The 23,874-nt window shown below is 44.3% G+C and overlaps 1 protein-coding gene across 5 annotated transcripts in view; it reads left to right on the top strand.

Annotated features, from left to right (window-relative positions):
- LOC147107010 (DENN domain-containing protein 5A-like) overlaps positions 1-23,874 on the top strand; it is a 239,324-nt gene that overhangs the window by 112,709 nt on the left and 102,741 nt on the right. For 4 of the 5 annotated variants that reach the window (XM_086007963.1, XM_086007965.1, XM_086007964.1 and 1 more), the window contains exon 6: positions 8,330-8,647. The exons of the other annotated variant lie outside the window; for it this stretch is intronic. In XM_086007963.1, the coding sequence (XP_085864089.1) occupies positions 8,330-8,647 (318 nt within the window). The remainder of the gene's footprint in view (positions 1-8,329; positions 8,648-23,874) is intronic. 5 annotated transcript variants of the gene reach the window in all.

The following is a 23,874-nucleotide window of genomic DNA, read 5'->3' as shown; positions in this document are numbered from 1 at the left end:
TGTGTAGTTACTGTAAGAAATAAACCGGATAAAGGTCATTACTGGTGGTCCATGACTAGTGTGAATGATTTTACTTACTGCCATGACCATAGTAATTCACTGTCTTGCACCCATTTTATATTAAATCAATACCATCGATAGGAGCTGCACCTCCGAGGCAATGCCATAATATAAATGGGGACATGCTGTTCATGCCAGAGGAGGCAATAATGAGGCCTTCGACCTAAAATGGATGGAATTGTATTTTATGTAGAATTAAATTCAGCTTCACGCAGCTCCCCGGATGATTTGTTGGGTAAATGCACTATGTAATGTAACCCTAAGCTATAGAGACCTGGAAGACCCCAAGTGTCTACATTTTAAACTGATGTAGCATATCTGTTTACACTCAGAAATCCATATCGGCTATCCAGCTTTACAGTACTGGAAAAAATGTGTGCATTATTAAAAATCCTCCTACATTTAAATGTATGAAACTATTATAGAAAATAGCAATTCCAAAAGATTCTTCCCTCCTATATATACAAGTTCTTACTGAAGAAATTCTGATTATTTCTGTGCATCTTAGTGATGTTTATGGTAATTGGCAATTATAAGTGGACCATCTGTGTTTAGGTTTTTCAGATACTTTTTTTAAGTAAACAAATCTTCTACTGTGTGTAACTTTTTATGAACGCAACTTTAATGAAAACCTCAAGATGTAGGAATGTTCCAACTTCCTGGTGACTTTTAAGACATGGGAAGAGATAACTGGATAAGATCATAGTGCTCCCTTTCTATCAGCCCACCACCCTCAAACTTAAGGAAATCCTTTAATGCGCCACCTGTGTCCCAGCGCCAAACCAACTTGTGGAAGATGAAATCAGAGGCGACATCAAACTTATGGCCCATTCACGTGTGACAACTTGCAAAACCAGGCTCTTAATCACTGGATGACTGAGGTACCTTTTGTTAATTGTATGGTGCCCTTGAACTACTCACAATAGTGCCGAGAACTACACACAATAGTGCCGATAACTTAATACGTAAATGTACGCATTTGCAAACTATTATATAAACAGGAGTGCGGGTAAGTGTATCATCAATGTGTACCTGCAAATTTCTAATGTAAAGAACATGTGCATTAGCTGACCTATTGCACTGTATAATTGGAAGAAATAGTAAAAACTTTTATTATGAAAATGTTATACCCTTTTTCTGATGCAACATATTTATAACATTAATTAGATAAGTAAAATTGGATTGTAGTTACTGCACTTGAACTGTGAGTTTTATTTACTGAATCGTAAGTGTGCAATATGAAAAAGGGAAAGACTTGCTCGCTGCTTCCGGCTCAAACAACAGAAATCTGGGCCTTGTCCATTCCTTTGCATTTATCAGTGACTTGCTGTTTATATCTTGTCCCTCCAAGGGGCGTGTAATGTTCATTGAGCCAAAGAACTAAGCAGCTCAGCAAACTGTATATTATCTACATGGACCATGTCCACAGTACAACAGATTTAAAGGGATGTTATAACTTTTGCAGTGCCAATAGAATAATTGTTGGCAGAGAGATTGCTTTTAAACAGTATTTTATCTCTCTGCTGCCTTTTTCTTTTGCAAACTATTGCTGTGTTTTAGAATGTACTTTAGAACATTTCTCCTTAAAGGGAGACATTTGCCTGCACAACAGTCACTGCACTTCAAACCAAAATTAATTGTGTGAAGCGCTTTAAGACATTTTAACAGTGATAAAATGTTATGTAAACCATTTTTAAAAATATGTAATGTTGGGATCCGTATAAGGAATGATGTTTACTTATCCCAATATGACTCCTTTTGGAACTGGCATGTGTCCATTTTACAAGGGAGAATTGGTGGTCTAGTCACAGCCTAATCAGTGGAGTGCTTTAGAAAATATTCAGCAGGAAATCGGGAGTTGGAGCGAGGAGAGAAATATAAAAGGAACTTTGATGATACATTGCCTGCACCACAGTGAATGATCCAGAATCATTAAAAAAAAAATTCGTTCATAGGATGTGGGCGTCGCTGGCAAGGCCAGCATTTATTGCCCATCCCTAATTACCCTTGAGAAGGTGGTGGTGAACCGACTTCTTGAACTGCTGCAGTCCGTGTGGTGAAGGTACTCCCACAGTGCTGTTAGGTAGGGAGTTCCAGGATTTTGACCCAGCGACGATGAAGGATTGGCAATATATTTCTAAGTCAGGATGGTGTGTGACTTGGAGGAGAACTTGGTGATGATGGTGTTCCCATGCGCCTGCTGCCCTTGTCCTTCTAGGTGGAAGAGGTCGCGGGTTTGGGAGGTGCTGCCGAAGAAGCCTTGGCGAGTTGCTGCAGTGCATCTTGTAGATGGTACACACTGCAGCCACGGTATGCCGGTAGTGGAGAGAATGAATGTTTAAGGTGGTAGATGGGGTGCCAATCAAGTGGGCTGCTTTGTCCTGGGTGGTGTCGAGCTTTTTGAGTGTTGTTGGAGCTGCACTCATCCAGGCAAGTGGAGAGTATTCCATCACACTCCTGACTTGTGCCTTGTAGATGGTGGAAAGGCTTTGGGGAGTCAGGAGGTGAGACACTCGCCGCAGAATACCCAGCCTCTGACCTGCTCTTGTTGCCACAGTATTTATGTGGCTGGTCCAGTTAAGGTTCTGGTCAATGGTGACCCCCAGGATGTTGATTAGTGGGGGATTTGGCGATGGTAATGCCGTTGAATGTCAAGGGGCGGTGGTTAGACTCTTGCTTGTTGGGTTTAGTCATTGCCTGGTACTTCTGTGGCGCGAATGTTACCTGCCACTTATCAGCCCAAGCATGAACGTCGTCCAGGTCTTGTTGCATGTGAGCAAGGACTGCTTCATTATCTGAGGAGTTGTGAATCTGTTGATATCCTGATACCTTTTTTAATAACATTTTCTTTCTCCTGGCCTTTCCAGTCGAGCCAGTTTCTTGTCTATGGTAGTTTTAAAATATATATTTATTAACATTTAGCCTGCCAGAACCTGTTCTTAGTGCAACAGTGTCTGCAGCCTGTTGCCCTGCTGTTCTGGCACCTGGAGATCTGTGCAAAGTTTATTTTTGCACATGAGGACATGCTATTTGTCCATTAATACAGACTGACTGTTGACACTCCGACTGCTCTAGTGGCCCACATGCTTTTTCATGTGGCTATCCAATGAGGCAGCACAATCCCTGCTCCACTACCCACCACATGACAGCGTGATGAGTGCAGGTAGAAAGAAGGGAAAAATAAACTACAGACAGATACAGACTAGAGTATAAAGCGGAATGTAATAAAGGAGCGGAGGAAAAATCTGTAATGTAGATAGACTGAAATGGGAAAAAGTGGCAGTAGAGTGAGTTTGTTTAAAAAAAAAAGAGGGGGGAAATTGTAGCAGAGAAAATACGTCAACGGGAAAAAATCTGGCAGAGACAGACTAGAACTGTAGGAAAGGAGAGATGAGTCAAAGGGAAAGGGAGTGCACAAGTCATGGCAAAAAATTAAAAATGGGAGCAAGAGAAGGGAAGAAAAAATGCAAGGAAAAAGAAAGAAGAGAGGTGGCAATAACAGGTTGGTGATGAAGTACAGGAAATTGTACCGAAATTACATGAGGCATTTGATTAAAATAAAAATGGAAACAGGTTGGTGAAGCACCTGCCTGCTGATTCTCTGCAGAAGCCATCAACCTGATCGCACAGTAATCCTTGCGTTTAATTCCCCTTTCTCTAACCTCCTCCAGGCCTACAACACCCCTACAAACTCTGTAACTCTAGAACCGTACACCTCAACTACCTAGGCCTCATACTCTGCAATTCCCTCCCTAAATCCCTCTGAGCTATTAAGACCTTCTGTAAAACCCACCTCTTTCCTCATATTATGAAGCCTTTCACTCAGTGTTCACTTTTTGGATTATGCCTTGGTCAAGCATCTTGGAATGTAGACTTTCAATAAAAGAGTTTAAGGGTCTACAATAAAATCTAGTATGTAATTTGCTTCCCAATTTTTTTTTTTTTATTCGTTCATGGGATGTGGGCATCGCTGGCAAGGCCAGCATTTATTGCCCATCTCTAATTGCCCTTGAGAAGGTGGTGGTGAGCCGCCTTCTTGAACTGCTGCAGTCGGTGTGGTGAAGGTACTCCCACAGTGTTGTCAGGGAGGGAGTTCCAGGATTTTGACCCAGTGGCGATGAAGGAATGGTGTGTGACTTGGAGGTGAACTTGGAGGTGGTGGTGTTCCCATGCGCCTGCTGCTCTTGTCCTTCTAGGTGGAAGAGGTTGCGGGTTTGGGAGGTGCTGCCTAAGAAGCCTTGGCGAGTTGCTGCAGTGCATCTTGTAGATGCTACACACTGCAGCTACGGTACGCCAGTGGTGGAGGGAGTGAATGTTTAAGGTATTGGATGGGGTGCCAGTCAAGCAGGCTGCTTTGTCCTGGATGGTGTCGAGCTTCTTGAGTGTTGTTGGAGCTGCACTCATCCAGGCACATGGAGAGTATTCCATCACACTCCTGACTTGTGCCTTGTAGATGGTGGAAAGGCTTTGGGGAGTCGGGAGGTGAGACACTTGCCACAGAATACCTAGCCTCTGACCTGCTCTTGTTGCCACAGTATTTATGTGGCTGGTCCAGTTAATTTTCAAGTCAATGGTGACCCCCAGGATGTTGATAGTGGGGATTCGGCGATGGTAATGCCGTTGAATGTCAAGGGGTGGTGGTTAGACTCTCGTTTGTTAGAGATAGTCATTGCCTGGCACTTGTGTGGTGCGAATGTTACTTTCCACTTATCAGCCCAAGCCTGAATGTCGTCCAGGTCTTGTTGCAGAGTGGACTGCTTCATTATCTGAGGAGTTGCGAATGGAACTGAAGACTGTGCAGTCATCAGCGAACATCCCCATTTCTGACCTTATGTTGGAGGGAAGGTCATCGATGAAGCAGCTGAAGATGTTTGGGCCTAGGACACTGCCCTGAGAAACTCCTGCAGCGATGTCCTGTGGCTGAGATATGACCTCCAACCATCACTCCCATCTTCCTTTGTGCTAGGTATGACTCCAGCCAGTAGAGATTTTTCACCCTGATTCCCATTGACTTCAATTTTACTCAAGCTCCTTGATGCCACACTTGGTCAAATACTGCCTTGATGTCAAAGGCAGTCACTCTCACCTCACCTCACCTCTGAAATTCAGCTCTTTTGTCCGTTTGGACTAAGACTGTAATGAGGTCTGGAGCCGAGTGGTCCTGGTGAAACCCAGTTGAGCATTGGTGAGCAGGTTATTGGTGAGTAAGTGCTGCTTGATAGCACTGTCGAGAACACCTTCCATCACTTTGCTGATGATTGAGAGTGGACTGATGGGGCGGTAATTGGCCGAATTGGATTTGTCCTGCTTTTTGTGGACAGGACATACCTGGGCAGTTTTTCACATTGCCGGGTAGATGCCAGTGTTGTAGCTGCACTGGAATAGCTTGGCTAGAGGCTCGGCTAATTCTGGAGCATAAGTCTTCAGCACAACAGCCTTTGCTGTATTCAGTGCACTCAGCCGTTTTTCGATATCACATGGAGTGAATTGAATTGGCTGAAGACTGGCTTCTGTGATGGTGGGGACCTCAGGAGGAGGCCGATATGGATCATGCACTCGGCACTTCTGGCTTAAGATGGTTGCAAACGCTTCAGCCTTGTTTTTTGCACTCACGTGCTGGGCTCCACCATCATTGAGGATGGGGATATTCATGGAGCCGCCTCCCCCTATTAGTAGTTTAATTGTCCACCACCATTCACGACTGGATGTGGCAGAATGGGACTTAACCAGGGACTGAATTTAGGTCAAATGTATTTGACTAATTATTTAATTGTGTCAGCAGTATGAATGTTTTTTACTGAATAAGGGTTTAGTTTGCTACTTTAAGAGGCTTTAGTTAATTATAGTGTGCTGAGGGTTGGGGGAATGCAAGGGAATAACAGAGACACCTGCAAACAATGCAATTGGCAGGAAAATGCTCAATGAATTTGAAGCAACAAATGGATTTTTCACTCGCTTCTGAAAACTTAAAAAAATTCCAGCCATGTCTCCTGTGCCAAGTGGTACATGCGGAAGGAAAGTTAGACTGTTGGAAGTTGTACAGAATGGTGTTTCTTTGTCTGCCATGGTATATTTTGTTCTTGGCATGAAGCTGATTTGCTGGCTGAATAAAGCTCTTCAACATAGGTGATTATTTGGCCAAATAATCACCTATCTGTTGAGGAATCTCTAATAGCTGCTGTTCTCTGCATAAGCTTAGATGTTATTACAGAGCAATGTTGTTTGATGTTTCAATTTATACAGCAAGAAGAAAGAAAGTGTACGAATGTTTTTCCACATAGATAGGAATGTTTAAACAACTGTGGGGAAAATAGCAGAAATTTGTGCTGCAAGTAACACTACATGAGTGCCAGACATTCTTGATCAGGGTACTTGAGCTTTGTGCAATAGTGTTGTGTTTGACCCAGGACAAAAATGTTTTATTACCTAACACATTGTTGCATCCTTTTCTGTAGGGACTATTGGGAAGACCGAAGCCGTTGTTTTTGGTCCCCACCACAAACTCTGTTCCCTAGCCACTGACTCCATCCCTCTCCCTAACATCTGTCTGAGGCTGAACCAGACTGTTCGCAACCCTGGTGTCATATTTGACCCTGAAATGAGCTTCCAATCACACATCCACGGCATAACTAAGACCGCCTATTTCCACTCCATAACATCGCCTGTCTCCGCCCTTGCCTCAGCTCATCCGCTGCTGAAACCCTCATCCATGCCTTTGTTACCTCTAGGCTTGACTATTCCAACGCACTCCTAGCTGGCCTCCCACATTCTACCCTACGTAAACTTGAGGTCATCCAAAACTCGGCTGCCCATGTCCTTACTCGCACCAAGTCCTGTTCACCCATTGCCCCTGTGCTCGCTGGCCTACATTGGCTCCTAGTTAAGCAACGCCTCGATTTCAAAATTCTCATCCATGTTTTCAAATTCCTCCATGGCCTCGCCCCTCCCTATCACTGTAATCTCCTCCAGCCCCACAACTCCCTGAGATATCTGCATTCCTCTAATTCTGCCCTCCTTGAGCATCCCTGATTATAATCGCTCAACCATTGGTGGCTGTGCCTTCTGTTGCCTAGGCCCTAAGCTCTGTAATTTCCTGCCTAAACCTCCACCTCTCTTTCCTCCTTTAAGATGCTCCTTAAAACCTGTCTCTTTGACCAAGCTTTTGGTCACCTGCCCTAGTTTCCCCTTATGTGGCTCAGTGTCAAATTTTTTGTCTTTTAATACTCCTGTGAAGCGCCTTGGGACATTTTACTATGTTAAAGGTGCTATATAAATACAAGTTGTTGTTGTTCTACTTGAAAACAATTATATCTCTTCGATTAAAGGGGGGAGGTGGCTGGTAAGAATTGATTTTTGCTTTTGTAAAGTGAAAAAGTAATTGGCTTATTCAGAAAGTTAATGTTGCTATTTAAATACAAGAGTACCTCTTTCTACTTATTCTGTAGTTGACAGTTTTCAGTGGAGCCTGGGGACCCAATGGGGTTAGGCATGTAACCGTGACACAGAAGTCGTCCCAATTTGCCATTGTTAAAGCGGCAGAGGCAGATTGTGGCTTTTTGGTCCCATTATGGTCTGCTATTTTTAAGCAGATTTTCTTCATGGGTCAGTGGTTGTAGGCTATGAAAATGTAGGATGCAACTCCTTCTCGGTTTCCTCACTTCCCCAAGATGGTGGACTAGCTGAAAAACAAATAAAGCTTGGCAAATGTGGTCAGGTAAGTTGATATGCCCAATACAACTGTGATTCACACTCTTTGGATCATGGTGGTTGCTAGAGCTGGTGAACATTGTAGTAGAATTGTCTTTATTTCTAATCCAGTTTTCTCCCTTTATTCCTCCTCATTAAGGTAATGACGCATGTTAGCGTAGAGTGTACTTAACTTACCAATTTTCATACGAGCCTGAATGATGAGTATTTTGGCTGACCATATGTTCTATCAAAGCCTGATCCTGTTTTACCCAACAGTCTTGAATGCTTCCAGCAGGGTCACTGTGTCATGAAAGAAATGTAAACTCTGGCTGATTTTAAAATATGTCTGTTTATTGTCGGAATTCAAGCTCAAGGAGCTGGAGGCCCATTGTTGACGAACGCGTCACAGACCAGGAACCAGCCATAAAACCTTACTGATCTGTTCCTTTGTCTACACTGGGAGAGGGACTGATGGCATGTGTCGTTTTTTGTTGCTTAATGCTAGTAGCATTATAAATGTGTGCCTTTCTGACAGAAACGCAACTTTAAATCTTTCTAAATATATATTTAACAATTTCAGGCAAATCTGTGCTTTGTGGATATAGACAACCATTTTATTGAACTGCCAGAAGACTTGCCACAGTTTCCAAATAAACTAGAATTCATTCAAGAAATCTCTGAGATCCTAATGGCATTTGGGATTCCACCTGAAGGGAACCTGCACTGCAGTGAAAGTGCCTCTAAGCTGAAGAATTTTAAAGGGAGCGATGTGGTCTGCGATAAGAAAAATGGAAATGTAGCCGGACCAGCACTGAGCACATATGAATTGCTAAAGGAAAATGAGACCATGGCACGGTTGCAGGCCCTTGTCAAAAGGACTGGTGTCAGTTTGGCGAAGGTTAGTTTTTAATTTATTTAGGGTTATACGGCACAGTTTGAAGTTGTCTCCCAATGATGGCTGTGAAGATCATTGCAGTTCTGAGGAGGCATTAAAATGCACTAGGATGAACGGCCTCATCCTTGGATATATTCATCTGAAAAATATAATAATGATTTCTTTGATACAGAAATGCTTGTTTTTGTTTTTCTTCTGTCTTGAAAACTATTTTTAATTCCTCCCATACTGATAAGAATGCAAAAATGTTTTGAGGGGTGAGGAAAGAAAGGATTTACAGGTGTTAATTTTTTTTTACTGTCTTTAGTGGATTACATTAAAGCCATTGAGAAAAGGTGCACTGGCAATAGGCATACGTTTTTGTTTCATTTAATTTATTTTGCCATGTAAGTTTATGGACCCCACCAATGTCTATAGTAATGAAAGCTTTGCATTTTGAGGTGTTCTATTTATTTCAAGTCAGTCAATGTCATGAAATTTGTAGTTACAAACTGGAGTCAGACCACCCAACTTTAAGCTTTTTTTTTCTCCCTCCCCCCCCCCCCCCCACCCCCTGCCACCCACCCATTTGACTGCTATTTTGAGAGTATGAAATTGTATATTAAAGAAATCTAGCTTGTTGCGTTTTTAATCAAATCAGCATGTGTATATGATGATTAGCTTTGTGGTGTTTTCGGCAATCTGTGAAAACTTCACTCTGACTTGATGTGATGACAACAGATCTAAGATCTGTCAGGTTTCAAATTGGAATAGACGCTGTTTTAATTTTTCTTTCTGGGATTTTGCAGCTGGTGAGTGTCGCAGTGAGTTGAAAATTTTGGTTGTTGCTGTGACTGAGCACAGGTTGGCCAATTGAAATACACACATTACCTGGCTCGAAGTTATGTGAGTCTTTGAACAGAGCAGAGAAGGTTAAGAGGAGATTTGATCTAGGTGTCCAAAATCATGAATAATTTCGATAGAGTAAATAATGAGAAACTGTTTTCAGTGGCAGAAGGATCGATAACCAGAGGAGACAGACCTAAGGTGATTGGCAAAAGGACCAGAGGCGACATGAGGAAACATTTTTTTACACAATGAGTTGTGATCGGGAATGCACTGCCTGAAAGGGTGGTGGAAGCAAATTAATTAGTAACGTTTAAAAGAGAACTGTATAAATACTTGAAGGGGAAATAACTTACAGGACTTTGGGGAAAGAGCGAGGGAGTGGGATTAACTGGATAGCTCTATCAAAGAGCCGGCACAGGCACGATGGGCCAAATGGCCTCCCTCTATGCTGTATCATTCTATGATTCTAAAAAGAAAAATTCTGGAAATCTAAAACAAAAACAGAAATTGCTTTTAAAAAAAAAAACACTCAGGAGGCCAGGCAGCATCTGTGGAGGGAACAGACAAGTGAATGTTTCACATGTGGACCCTTCCATACCTGAAACGTTAACTTGTCTGTTTTCTCCACAGATGCAGAGTGTCTTTGAGTTTCTTCTCTGAAGTTGTAATTTCTTAGGCAGTCCCTCGGAACCGAGGATGACTTGCTTCCACATTAAAAATGAGTTTTCAGGTGACTGATGAGTCCAATGCGGGACCTGCAGTCTCTGTCACAGGTGGGGCAGACGGTGGTTGAAGGGGCGGGTGGGTGGGGTGCTTGGGTTGATGTGTGCTCCTTGCGCTTGGCGCTTCCGCTTGCTCCCAGCGAAGAGACTCGAGGTGTTCGGCGCCTTCCCGGATGCTTCTCCTCCACTTTGTGCGGTCTTGGGCCAGGGATTCCCAGGTGTCGGTGGGGATGTTGCACTTTTTCAAGGAGGCTTTGAGGGTGTCCTTTAAGCATTTCCTCTGCCCACCTGGGGCTCTCTTGCCGTGTCGGAGTTCCAAGTAGAGCGCTTGTTTTGAGTGTCTCATATCGGGCATGCGGACATTGTGACCCGTCCATCGGAGCTGATTGAGCGTGGTCAAAGCTTCGATGCTGAGGATGTTGGCCTGAGCAAGAACACTGATGTTGATGCGCCTATCCTGCCAATGGATTTGTAGGATCTTGTGGAGGCAGCGTTGGTGGTACCTCTCCAGTGCTTTGAGGTGCCTGCTGAACATGGTCCATGTCTCTGAGGCATACAGCAGGGCGGGTATCACTGCTGTTCTGTAGACCATGAGCTTAGTGCTGGGTTTGAGGTCCTGGTCTTCAAACACACTCTTCCTCAGGCAACCGAAGGCTGCACTGGCACACTGAAGGCGGTGTTGAACTTCGTCGTCGACGTCTGCCCTTGTTGACCGTAGGCTCCTGAGATATGGAAAGTGGTCCACATTGTCCAAGGCCTTGTCGTGGATTTTGATAATCGGGGGGCAGTACTGTGTGGCGGGGGCAGGTTGGTAGAGGACCTTTGTTTTACGGATGTTTAGTGTAAGGCCCATGCTCTGATATGCTTCAGTGAAGATGTTGACGAAGGTTTGGAGTTTGACCTCAGAGTGAGCGCAGACGCAAGCGTCGTCTGCATACTGTAATTCGACGACACAGGATGGGACGACCTTGGATCTGAACTGGAGGCGACGGAGGTTGAACAGTTTCCTGTTTGTTCTGTAAATTAGCTCCACTCCGGTGGGGAGCTTACTGAGGATGAGATGGAGCATTTCAGCAAGGAAGATCGAGAAGAGCGTTGGTGCGATGACACAGCCTTGCTTGACCCCGGTTCGTACGTGAATTGGGTCTGTGGTGGAACCGTTGGTCAGGATCACGGCTTGCATGTCATCGTGGAGCAGGCGGAGGATGGTGACAACCTTTTGAGGGCAGCCGAATTTGAGGAGGACACTCCATAATCCTTCACGGTTGACAGTGTCGAAGGCCCTTGTGAGGTCAAAGAAGGCCATGTACAGCGGTTGGTGCTGTTCCTTGCATTTCTCTTGTAATTGACGTGCGGTGAAGACCATGTCCATTGTGCCCCTTAGTGGGCAGAATCCGCATTGCGACTCTGGGAGAAGCTCTTCGGCCACTGGGAGAAGGCGATTGAGGAGGATTCTTGCGATGACTTTCCCTGTGGCAGACAGCAGGGAAACTCCTCTGTAATTACCGCAATCGAACTTGTCACCTTTCTTGAAGATGGTCACAATTACGGCGTCTCTGAGATCCCCTGGCATGCTCTCCTCCTTCCAGATAAGAGAAATTAGTTCATGAATTCATGCCAGTAATGCTTCTCCGCCATGCTTTAGTGCCTCGGCAGGGATTCCATCTGCTCCTGAGGCCTTGTTGTTCTTCAGTTGTGTATGTAAATAGGCATAGACAGGTAGAATGGAAGTTTTATCGCAATTTTTCAGGAGGACATAGGTACGCTAACTGGATTTGCCGATGGATGTAGTTCAAAGTAGAAAAAATGTGCAGTCATTGGAATTAAGGAAAGTAAATACACCTTGAATGGCAAGATATAGAAACATAGAAGATAGGAGCAGGAGTAGGCCATTCGGCCCCTCGAGCCTGCTCCGCCATTTAATGAGAGCATAGCTGATCATCCAAATTCAGTACCCTGTCCCTGCTCTCTCCCCATATCCCTTGATTCCTTTAGCCTTAAGAAATATATCTAACTCCTTCTTGAATATATTTAATGAATTGGCCTCAACTGCCTTCTGTGGTAGAGAATTCCACAGGTTCACCACTCTCTGGGTGAAGAAATTCCTCCTCATCTCTGTCCTAAATGGCGAACCCCTTATTTTTAGACTGTGACCCCTGGTTCTGGACTCCCCCGCCATTGGGAACATCCTTCCTGCATCTAGTCTGTCCAGTCCTGTTAGAATTTTATAAGTTTCAATGAGATCCCCTCTCATTCTTCTAAACTCCAGCGAGTATAAGCCCAATCGACCCAATCTCTCCTCATACGTCATTCCTGCCATCCCAGGTATCAGTCTGGTGAATCTTCGCTGCACTCCCTCCATGGCAAGAACATCTTTCCTCAGATAAGGCGACCAAAACTGCACACAATATTCAAGGTGTGGTCTCACCAAGGCCCTGTACAACTGCAGCAAGACATCCTTGTTCCTGTACTCAAACCCTCTCGCTACGAAGGCCAACATACCATTTGCCTTCTTAACCGCCTGCTGCACCTGCATGCTTACCTTCAGCGACTGGTGCACAAGGACACCCAGGTCTCGTTGCACTTCCCCTTCTCCCAATCTATTGCCGTTCAGATAATAATCTGCCTTCCTGTTTTGCCACCAAAGTGGATAACCTCGCATTTATCCACATTATACTGCATCTGCCCAATTACCCAACCTGTCCAAATCATCCTGGAGTTTCTCTGCATCCTCCTCACGCACACACGCTCACCCAGCTTTGTGTCGTCTGCAAACTTGGAGATATATCTAGTTCCCTCGTCTAGATCATTAATATATATTGTGAATAGCTGGGGTCTTGGCACCGATCCCTGCAGTACCCCACTAGTCACTGCCTGCCACTCGGAAAAAGACCCGTTTATTCCAACTCTTTGCTTCCTGTCTGCCAACCAGTTCTCTATCCAAGTCAGTACCTTACCCCCAATCCCATGTGCTTTAACTTTACATGCTAATCTCTTATGCGGGACCTTATCGAAAGCCTTCTGAAAGTCCAAATACATCACATCCACTGGTTCTCCCTTATCTATTCTACCAGTTACATCCTCAAAAAATTCCAGTAGATTAGTCGAGCACGATTTACCTTTTGTAAATCCATGTTGACTTTGTCCGATCCTGTCACTGTTTTCCAAGTGCTCTGCTATAACATCTTTTATAATGGACTCTAGCATTTTCCCCACTACCGATGTCAGGCTTACCGGTCTATAATTCCATGTTTTCTCTTTACTGCTATTTTTGAATAGTGGGGTAACATTAGCTACCCTCTAATCCATGGGAACTGTTCAAGAGTGTACAGAATTTTGGAGGATGACCAGCAATGCATCTACTATTTCTAGGGCCACTTCCTTAACTACCCTAGGATGTAGATTATCAGGCCCTGGGGATTTATCGGCCTTCAATCCTGTCAATTTCCCTAACACCATTTCCTTACAAATACTGATTTCATTCAGTTTCTCCCTCTCATTAGACCCCATGTTCCCCGACATCTCTGGGAGGTTATTTGTGTCCTCCTTTGTGTAGACAGAACCAAAGTATGTATTTAGTTGGCCAGCCATTTCTTTGTTCCCCATTATAAATTCCCCTGATTCTGACTGCAAGGAACCTATGCTTGACTTCACTAATCTTTTTCTCTTCACATATCTATAAAAGCTTTTACAGTCAATTTTTATGTTCCCTGCAAGCTTACTCTCATACTCTATTTCCCCCCTCTTAATTAATCCCTTTGTCCTCCTTTGCTGAATCCTAAACTGCTCCCAATCCTCAGGTTTGCTGCTTTTTCTGGCCAATTTATATGTCCTCTCCTTGGATCTTATGCTACCCCTAATTTCCCTTGTTAGCCACGGTTGAGTCATCTTTTTTGTTTTATTTATTTTATTATATTAAATGGAGTAAAGGATGAAATAAAGAACTTGCGTTTATGCAGCCCCTTTCATGATCTCAGGATGCCCAAAGTGCTTCAGAGGTATTGAATTACTTTTGAAGTCTAATCACTGTTATAATGTGAGGAAATGCGACAGCCAAATTGCGCACAACAAGCTCCCATAAACAGTAATGAGATAAATGACCAGATGATCTGCATTTGGTGATGTTGATTGAACGATAAATACTGGACACAACTACAGGACAACTCTCCTGCTCTTCATTGAATAGTGCATTGGGATCTCTTGCACCCACCTGAGAGAGCAGATGGGACATCTGTTTAACGTCTCATTCAAAAGACGGCACCTCTAAGTGCAGCACTCCCTAGATGATGTGTTCAAGTCGCTGGAGTGGGGCTTAAACCCACGACCTACTGACACAGGTGAGAGTGCTACCACTGAGCCAAGGCTGACCACGATAGAGGAGCAGAAGGGCCTTGGTGTGCAGAGACACAGGTCATGGTTTTCCCCTTGCGGCACTGAAGCACTTCGACACATTTTTCTGTGTTAAAGGCACTGTATAAATGCAAGTTCTTGTAAAGGTTACAGTACATGTAAATAAGGCCATTAAAAGGTTAGTTTTGTAACTAGAATCATAGAACACAAAAGTTTAATGTTTAACTTGTACAAGACCTTGGTTAGGCTGCAGTTGAAATACTGTGTGCTGCTTTGAGCTCTGATTTTCCCACATTTAGTCTGATATATGTATCATTGTACCAAGCCTTTGATGGCTGTCTCAACAGGTTATCAGACTGTTGTGTTTTTGGATACCATGCAAGATATTCTACTCTGGTTTAGTATCATCAACCTTGTGTCCTATATGTTCTGGAGTGTGTCTTTACTGCTCATTTTCTACATAAATAATAGTGAGACCCAGGGATTGAGCAGAGAACCTTTGCCACTGCATGACAGCCGATTGGAATGTAGCATGGCCTGCCATGAGATTATCCTTTCGTCAGTGGGCGGAATAAACATACACTCTATCAGATCAAGACTCAGGCTATAAACCAAGGGTCAATTTATTTAATGTAGAATAGGTAAATGAACAGTTTTCAGCCTGAATTGTAACAATGATATTGCAGGAGAAAAATGGGTAATTTGATTTAGACCTAATGGAGCAGCCTGCCCATCTCATTTTTCAGGTAAATCCTGATGTGAAAATTTCTTAAGGTTAGGACTATAAAATAGAATTCAATAAATAGGTAAACTTTATTGAAGCTATTCTTGGAACTGACAAGACCTTGAATCTTGTTACATTTGAGGATTTTGGTACAGGAATGCAGCTGTGGACCTCAGAGTTTAAAGTCTGTGGATTAACTGCTTGGTTAAAAAAAAGTTTGGTTCTGAGCAGGATATGGCTTTAATTGTGATCTTCCAAACCAGTTAAATAATAAAAGAAAAATTTAAGGCATGTCAAAGTTAAAAGATTATAATTGATGGTGTAGGGCTGGATTTTGATTGAGGAGGCGGGACTACAACTTTCGGGGTTGTAGTCCCGCCTCCATCGAGTTGTGGCCAACCCACGCGATTTTCACTTGATTGACCTTGTTGAACCCGCCTAGCGGGCTCAGCAGGCCAATTAAGGGCCACCCGGCAACAGGTGATGTCACAGATTGACATTTCATCTGTCAAAAGTTTTTGACAGATGAAATATCAGCGTTTGACAGCTGCTTGAAGCTGTCAAACACTGACAATCTGTACACTAAGTTAATTCCTTCCTCGTAGGCTGATTTAGAGATCTCTCCAGAACAGAAAGCTGAATGCTGCAACTTTTGACAGCTCGCGGCCATTCTGCTTTCTGTGCCGGTGAGATGTGGGACTCCCGAGACCTGAAGGAAGGAAGGCTGCAAAGGTAAGTAAATGTAAGTAAAACCTCTTTAAACACTTTACACACACCAAACACACTTACCTCTGCAGTCATGCACCCATCACTCACCTGAACACCGGACATCTCGAACCCTCCAAGTCTTTCAGCCCGACGGCCTGCCTCCCTAACTTGGCGTGGTTTGGAGCCGTCGGGAATCCCACACTTCAGCAATAAAAATAGGGATTAGGCTAAAAATGGCCTGTTAACTACCTGTTAACAGGCAGTTAAATGGCACTATTCCCCTTCCCGCCTCAGGGAGGTGGGTCCCAGTGCGGGTCGGGTACCCGCCTCCTTTGAAACTGGCATGGAGGCGGGATGGGTTCGTGCCCCCCGATTTCGAGATTTTAACCCCCCACACGCCTCCAATCCCGCCTCCACGGCCCAATGAAAATCCTGCCCCTAGACTCCATGAAATTGGACAAAATGAAATGGAGTCATTAACAAAATCCCCAAAACTATTTTTGAAGAAAAATTATAGGGTGAACTTGAGAATTTCAAAATCAAAGCTCAATCAATTAATTTCCACTACAGTGATTCTGCCATACTTGGTCATGTGAAAATCACCTCAATATTTTGTTAAAATCCTGTTCTTTGATTTATGCTCTTTCAAGAAAATGATGGAAGGGACATCTTTATTGTTTGTTTATTTACATAGGTTAAAATCAACTAATTCTCAGTCTAACACGCCATGCAGCTTTAATATATTGTTTAATATATTTCCTAATGAATATTTCTCAAACCAATTACTAGCCAATTACGGTGAGCCAGATAACTGGGGAAAAATCAATGATTAATCTAATCTTTCATTGTAAAGGAGGTTGGAGAAATTTATCTTTAAATTTATTACAACGTTGGTTTGCCAGCAGTATTGACCACTGTCAAATTTATTTCCTCTGTTGTCACTTCAGAAGATTTAGTTTGATAATTTATTCAAATCGTGTTATTTAAAAGTGGGAGCGTTATGGGAGAGGAGGCATTGAGGATGGTGCTAATTATGTATACCGCATCCTTTTAGCATTGTACGTTGTGAAGACAGTTGTGCTTATTATTTAAATGTTTTATTTCCTTCCAAAACTGTTGCTAATGAAAACTAAAAAAAAAAACAGATTTACTTGCAAATGATTTCAACTGTTTTTTACCCAAATGTAGGAAAATAAAGTAAAACTTAAATCGGAAGGTTTAATTATAAATGCAAGACTCCCACCCCCTTTCATCAGTGAACGGAGCAGTATCACTAGGCCATTGAAGACGACGAGAAAGAGTTTGGATGAAGCATGCTTTCTTGAGGAACTCCTGTGTTGCAATAAGAAGATGGACAATTATTGGCCAATAATGGCTTTAGCGAGTTCATGAATAGCTTTTTGACAGATGAAGAAATTCTGTCTTATTTTTTAAATAAGGTATATTTCTTGATAGAACAGAATTGCTGTTAAGTAGCAGACGACACTGCTACTTTAGTTAATGCCTAAACTCTTTTTGCCACAAAAATATTACTATATGTAATTTAAAAGGCCTTTAACATTGCCCTCCTCCACCCCCCCCCCCTCCCGCCATACAGTTTAGCTAATAAATAGCTTTATAATGTCATCATCTGGGTGACAAAGGTTACTGGGAAGTCCTTTTTCTAAAGTTTATTTTCCCCTATTGCCTCAGTTAGAACATGCGCTGCTTATTGTAGAACTGAATCATACAGACCAGTATAATCACAGGCATGGCCCTGAGTCAGTGGATCAAAGCTGGGGCAATAGTGGGAGTGATATAATTGACCTCGATGTCCTTTAGTTTGGGAGAAGAAAATCAACAGTTTGTGTTCCTCATTGCTATCCAGTAACCCTTCTTGAAAGTTTTGTGCGTGTGAGACAGCTTGGCTCTGATTCCTCCCTCCCCCCCCCCCCCCCCCCCACACAATTGAACCAGCCAACACTTGCTGTCTAGATTCATACATGAAGATTGGCGAGTGAGGTGCCAGAGGGTGATTGGTGCTCATGATGCTATATCTTGGCATAAGTTGGCCCCTTTGGGATCATTGGGGGTGGGGGGTGGGTGGCGGAAATAGAGAGAGACGAAGATTGTGGAGAACAAAAAGCAGTTAGGATGTGGAATTTGGAGCCTCAACTTTCACTTTAATGGAAATGCCTAATTTTCTGAGCAAGCCATTGTTCAACTTGATTTTTGAGCCAATGAATTTTCTTACGGGTACATATTTTACCCTGCCATCTAATCAATAAGAAAATGAATCACAATCATAGGCTGTAAATTGTATTCAGTGCAGGTGTTTGAACATGAATGGGTTGAACTCCTATTGCACTGGAAGATCCGCAGTTTCTATTATGAATATGTTTTTCTTAATTCCAGCCTGCTGCATTCGCTGGGAGGTGAACAAAGCATTTAATTAAAAGCTGCCAAAGAAATAGATAATTTCACATATACTTGGCAGCTGTATATAAAAAAGTGTAACTAATTGCAAAGCATTGAACTCTGCGTGGCTTCTACTGTGGTATCAGATTTGCTATTATGTTAGAATTAATTCTTCATTCTGACTACACTATACATTGTTGGTTGAATAAAATGGATTTTTCAGCTGCTGTTATTTCATATAATAGTCTGGATCTTGTTTCATCTTATTCCTTTCATATGAATTTGATTTAGTTCTGTTATTGCTTATTTTACTAAGTTCAAAGTGCATAGAATACTTTTTTTAAAATAGTGAATGTATTCTAAGTCACAAGCTCTGTACATTAAATTTTTTGGATAAAAGTAGTCTCAACAGTAAGCAGATAACATTCTACATTAGTTCAAATAGTTGTGTGATGTCCTGATTAGTGTTATGAAATAGACTTTGGCTAAAAGCTATCTGTTTAATCCAGATTGAACGTTTGTCCTCATTGGGAGCCCTTTTTTTCCACTAGCGTAATGTATATACCTTTAAGGGGGGAACTATCTTTTACAGCTCATGTATACTGCAGTACCGGCAGTGACCACACCTGTATATAGCACTGAGTAGTAATCTGTACAGATCAGTTCCAGTGTGAGCCACGTTGAGTAAACACCTGTTGTACCGTTCTCCTGCAGTCTGTGTCTTATTATACACAGACACAACATTGGCGACAAGGCAAGTTCGAACCTACCTGCAACTCTGCATCACCTCCTGGGGATTCGTTCCTGGAGATCAGTGGATTGGAGGTCAAGGCCAGAGACTCGGGCGTCGACCGTGGGCAACCGCCCAGTCATCCAGCAGAGACTCGAGAATTGCGGGGGAGGCTGTCGAGAGCCAGGCTTGGTTTTCCAGTCGAGGTGGTCCAGCAAAACGGGCTGGCAACAGGTAGTGCGCAGACCCTTCCCGGACAGCGGCGGGCCAGAGCCCGACCGAGCGGCACAGCAAAGGGCCGAGCAGCGTCGACGGGGGAGAGAGGGAGAGAGAGAGAGGGCAGAGCGCACAGGGCGCAGCCGGTGTTCAGGGGCCGAGCAGCGTCGAAGAGAGAGACGCGCAGAAACCCGCGAGGCGCTGCCATTGCCACGAGGACCGCCGAGAGCGGCGTTGGCAGCAGCGCAGGAGAAGCGCGCGAAACCTACAGGGCGCCGCCATTGCCACGAGAACCGCCGGGAGCGGTGTTGGCAGCAGCGGGGGAGGAAGGAAAGCGCGGGAGACGCCATTTTAAGCCATTGGGAGACGCCATTTCAAACCACACCCAAAATGCCGAAGAGTGGCAGTATCACCGCGTTTGACAATGAAGTCGAAGATTAGACTACATATGTCGAACGAATAGAGGTATACTGTGATATACCTATCAATTCGTCCAATGAAAAGCGACGAGTTAAGAAAGTAACTATAGGTTTTTATTGACTAAATAACAGAGCCCACCCTCATGGGTGATCGGATCCAAGAAGGAGGAATACCAGCCAGTCGACCACCTTTATACCTGGGCAGGTAGGTGGAGCCATGAGCGGAGTCGGCAGTGGTCAGCCCAGGTATAGCAGCGTGACAAGAGGCGACCTCGTACAGTGATACAACAATGTGAACAGTGATAACTATAGGGAAACGATCTAACAGTGATAACTATAGTGTAACGATAGTGAACGGTAAAAGTGGTTTACCACATACTGCAAGGCAAATGAGGTGTCAGATGACAAGAAAGCGTCGGTATTGTTACATTTAATGGGTGCAAAGACGTATGGTTTATTACGAAATCTAGTAACCCCAACGAAGCCAATGGAAAAGAGTTTTGAAGACATAGCAACGATACTACAGGAACATTTAAATCCCACACTGCTGCTGATAGCAGAAAGATTCAAGTTTCACAAACGGAACCAGCATAAGGATGAAAGCAATGCTGATTATTTAACAGAACTGCGCAAACTATCGAAACACTGCCAGTTTGGAGCGGGACTGGCAGATACCTTAAGAGACAAGTTTGTGTGTGGGCTTCAAAGTGAAGGAACCCAGAAACGGCTTTTATCTGAAAAGGACCTTACGCTGGAAAAGGCTTTCAGCATTGCGGTATCATATGAAGCAGCAGCACGAGGCGCTGCAGAGACACAACAGAGACCGCAAGAATATGGCACAAACGAAATGTCATATGGAACAGAGAAGTGCTATCGCTGCGGCAGAACAACACACGACCAGAATGATTGCTGGTTCAAAGACAAAGTGTGCAGACAGTGTGGAAAAGTAGGACACATAGCACGAGTCTGCAGGTCGGGAAAAAAACCCAGCAATAAGAAACCTACCAAAGGAAAGTACAAGAAGGCACATAAGATGACGGAGAATAGTTCAGACGAACAAAAGAGTGATAACGACTCCGAAAGCAGGGAACTGAGTTGTCTGAAACTACATAATGTGATCACAACGGAGGATCACCGAACCATTTGGGTCACTCTCAAGATAGCAGGAGTCCAGGTAAAGATGGAATTGGACACAGGATCAGCCCTAACAGTCATAAACCGACGGGACTACGAGCGGCTATTCTCACACATACCCTTGAGAGACACAAAAATTATTTTGAAGATGTACACGGGGCAAAAGGTCTACCCCAAAGGAAAAATAAGGGTGACCGTTATATATAACGGTAAGGAAACACCAAAACTAGACCTGTATGTATTGCAAGATGGAGGACCACCATTACTGGGACGTGAATGGATCTGGAAAATACAACTGGATTGGCATTCCATACAGGCACTGACTGTGGCTGACAAAAAGGATGACGACGTCACACCCGGGCAACTGTCAAAGATCCTAACTGACGCGAAAGAAGTGTTCCAGCAAGGACTCTGAACACTAAAAGGCATGACAGCGATGATTAAAATTGAAGAAAACGCAAGCCCAAAATTTTTTAAGGCCAGACCGGTACCTTATGCGATCCGCCCAGTCGTCGAAGCAGAGCTGGAGAGTCTGGAACGTTCAGGTGTACTGTCCAAGGTAGACTGGAGCGAGTGGGCTACACCCATCGTCCCTGTGATGAAAAAGTCATTGAGCAGCATGCCTGGGGAACCAAGGAAGGTTCGCATCTGTGGGGACTTTAAGGTAAAAGTGAACCCGGTCCTTCACACTGTACAATATCCACTTCCGCAGATTGAAGATATTTTCGCCTCGCTATCTGGAGGGAAACGCTAAGATTGATCTGGCCCAGGCGTATATGCAAATGGAGGTAGAAGAAGCATCAAAAAAATACCTCACGATCAACACCCATAAATGTCTCTACCAATACAACCGGCTGGTATTCGGGGTAGCATCAGCTCCGGCTATTTGGCAGAGGGCAATGGAACAAGTCCTGCAAGGGATCCCAGGGACCCAGTGTTATTTGGACGACATCCTGGTCACGGGCGAAAATGACAGTGATCACCTTGCCAACCTGGAGCAGGTGCTCACTAGATTGCAGTAATATGGGCTTTGAGCTAACCGCCCCAAATGCGAGTTTTTTAGAAAACAGATCTCTTATTGTGGCCACGTTATTGATAAAGAGGGGTTACATAAGTCCCCAGAGAAGATTGAGGCAGTAGTCAAGGCTCCAGCACCGGAAAATGTGTCACAACTGAGGTCGTTCCTCGGGCTGGTAAACTGCTACCATAAGTTCTTGCCAAATTTGTCTACAATACTACACCCACTGAACACCCTACTGCAAACTGGAGTGCCATGGAAGTGGAGTGACGAATGTAGACGAGCTTTCCAGAAGAGCAAAACACTAATCACATCGAAAGAGGTATTGGCCCATTACAACCCGGCATTACCAATTTGGTTGGCATGTGATGCGTCACCCTACGGCATTGGAGCGGTGCTGTCGCAGAAATTCTCGGATGGCTCAGAGAGGCCAATAGCCTTTGCGTCACGATCACTAACCTCAGCCGAGCGTAACTACGCCCAGATTGACAGAGAGGCCCTCAGCCTAGTGTGGGGAGTGAAAAAGTTCAATCACTATCTGCACGGGCAGAAATTCACCTTGCTGACTGATCACCAGCCTCTTGTCTCCATTTTTAATCCGAAGAAGGGCGTTCCGGTGATGACTGCGCAACGACTACAAAGATGGTCACTTTTTCTAGGGGCGCACCACTATGAGATTGAATATAAGGGCACGAAACAGCATGGAAATGCTGATGGGCTATCACGCCTGCTACTGCCTACTGCGGAGGAAGCACCAGCAGTGGATCCTGTCGAAATATTCCATTCGACTATAGTTGAATACCTACCGGTAACTAACGCTTGTATCAAAAAGGAAACCTGAAATGACCCGAAACTGTCTCGGGTATATGATTTGACGGTGAAGGGATGGCCAGCACATGGCGACTCACTTTTGCCAGCATTCTCGACAAGGAGAGAACAGCTGTCAGTGTGCCGGGGGACCTTGATGTGTGGATCCCGAGTGGTAATTCCACCCAAGTTAAGGGATAGAGTGCTCAATGAGCTTCATGAGGGTCATCTGGGAGGGGTAAAAATGAAAAGCCTAGCCAGGGCTTATGTGTGGTGGCCGGGAATCGATAAACAAATCGAGGACCTGACCAAGAGCTGCTCAGGATGCCAGAAAGTCCAAAATGCACCACCACAGGCCCCTCTACACCCATGGGAGTGGCCCTCATCTCCATGGCAACGGGTGCATATTGATTTTGCTGGTCCATTCATGGACTCAATGTTTTTAATAGCCGTGGATGTGCACTCGGAATGGCCTGAGGTCATCAAAATGTCCTCCACCACCACGGAGAAAACTATTGCAGTCCTATGGACCATTTTTGCCAGGAATGGCTTGCCAGAACAGATTTGCTCTGACAACGGACCACAGTTTGTGTCCGAAGAGTTCCGGAGGTTCTTGAAAAAGAAAGGGGTAAGGCATTACACATCCGCCCCGTATCATCCAGCCACAAATGGATTGGCTGAGCGGTTCGTACAAACCTTTAAGAAGGCAACAAAGGCTATGTACAATGACAACATTCCGCTGCAGCACAAGGTGGACAATTTCCTGTTCGCCTACCGGAATGCGACACATGCAGTCACCAACCAGGCCCCAGCCATGATGTGCTTTAACCGAAGGTTAAGATCTTGCCTGGATTTGCTCAGACCAAACGTACGAAGAGATGTTGAGAGTAAGCAATTCCAGCACATCCATGAGAAGCCAACAAGGAGCTTCAATGTAGGGCAAGCAGTCTTGGCCCGCGACTACCGAACAGAAAAATGGCAGCCAGGAACGATATGCACACGGCAGGGCCCACTAATGTCCACAGTGGACGTTGGGGAGAGCATCGTGAGACGCCATGCTGACCAGATCCTAGAGTCACAGGAACAAGTCAACCCCATGCCTCGCCCATACGTACCTGGTGATGAACCCGACGTACAGGTCGCATCTACCCCAGAAACAGTAGCATCGGAAGCTGAT

Source organism: Somniosus microcephalus, chromosome 15 (genome assembly GCF_052327205.1).
Source record: "Somniosus microcephalus isolate GS21.2 chromosome 15, FLI_Smic_1.0, whole genome shotgun sequence".
Classification (NCBI taxonomy): Eukaryota; Metazoa; Chordata; class Chondrichthyes; order Squaliformes; family Somniosidae; genus Somniosus; species Somniosus microcephalus.
This window is presented reverse-complemented; position numbering and strand designations above follow the sequence as displayed.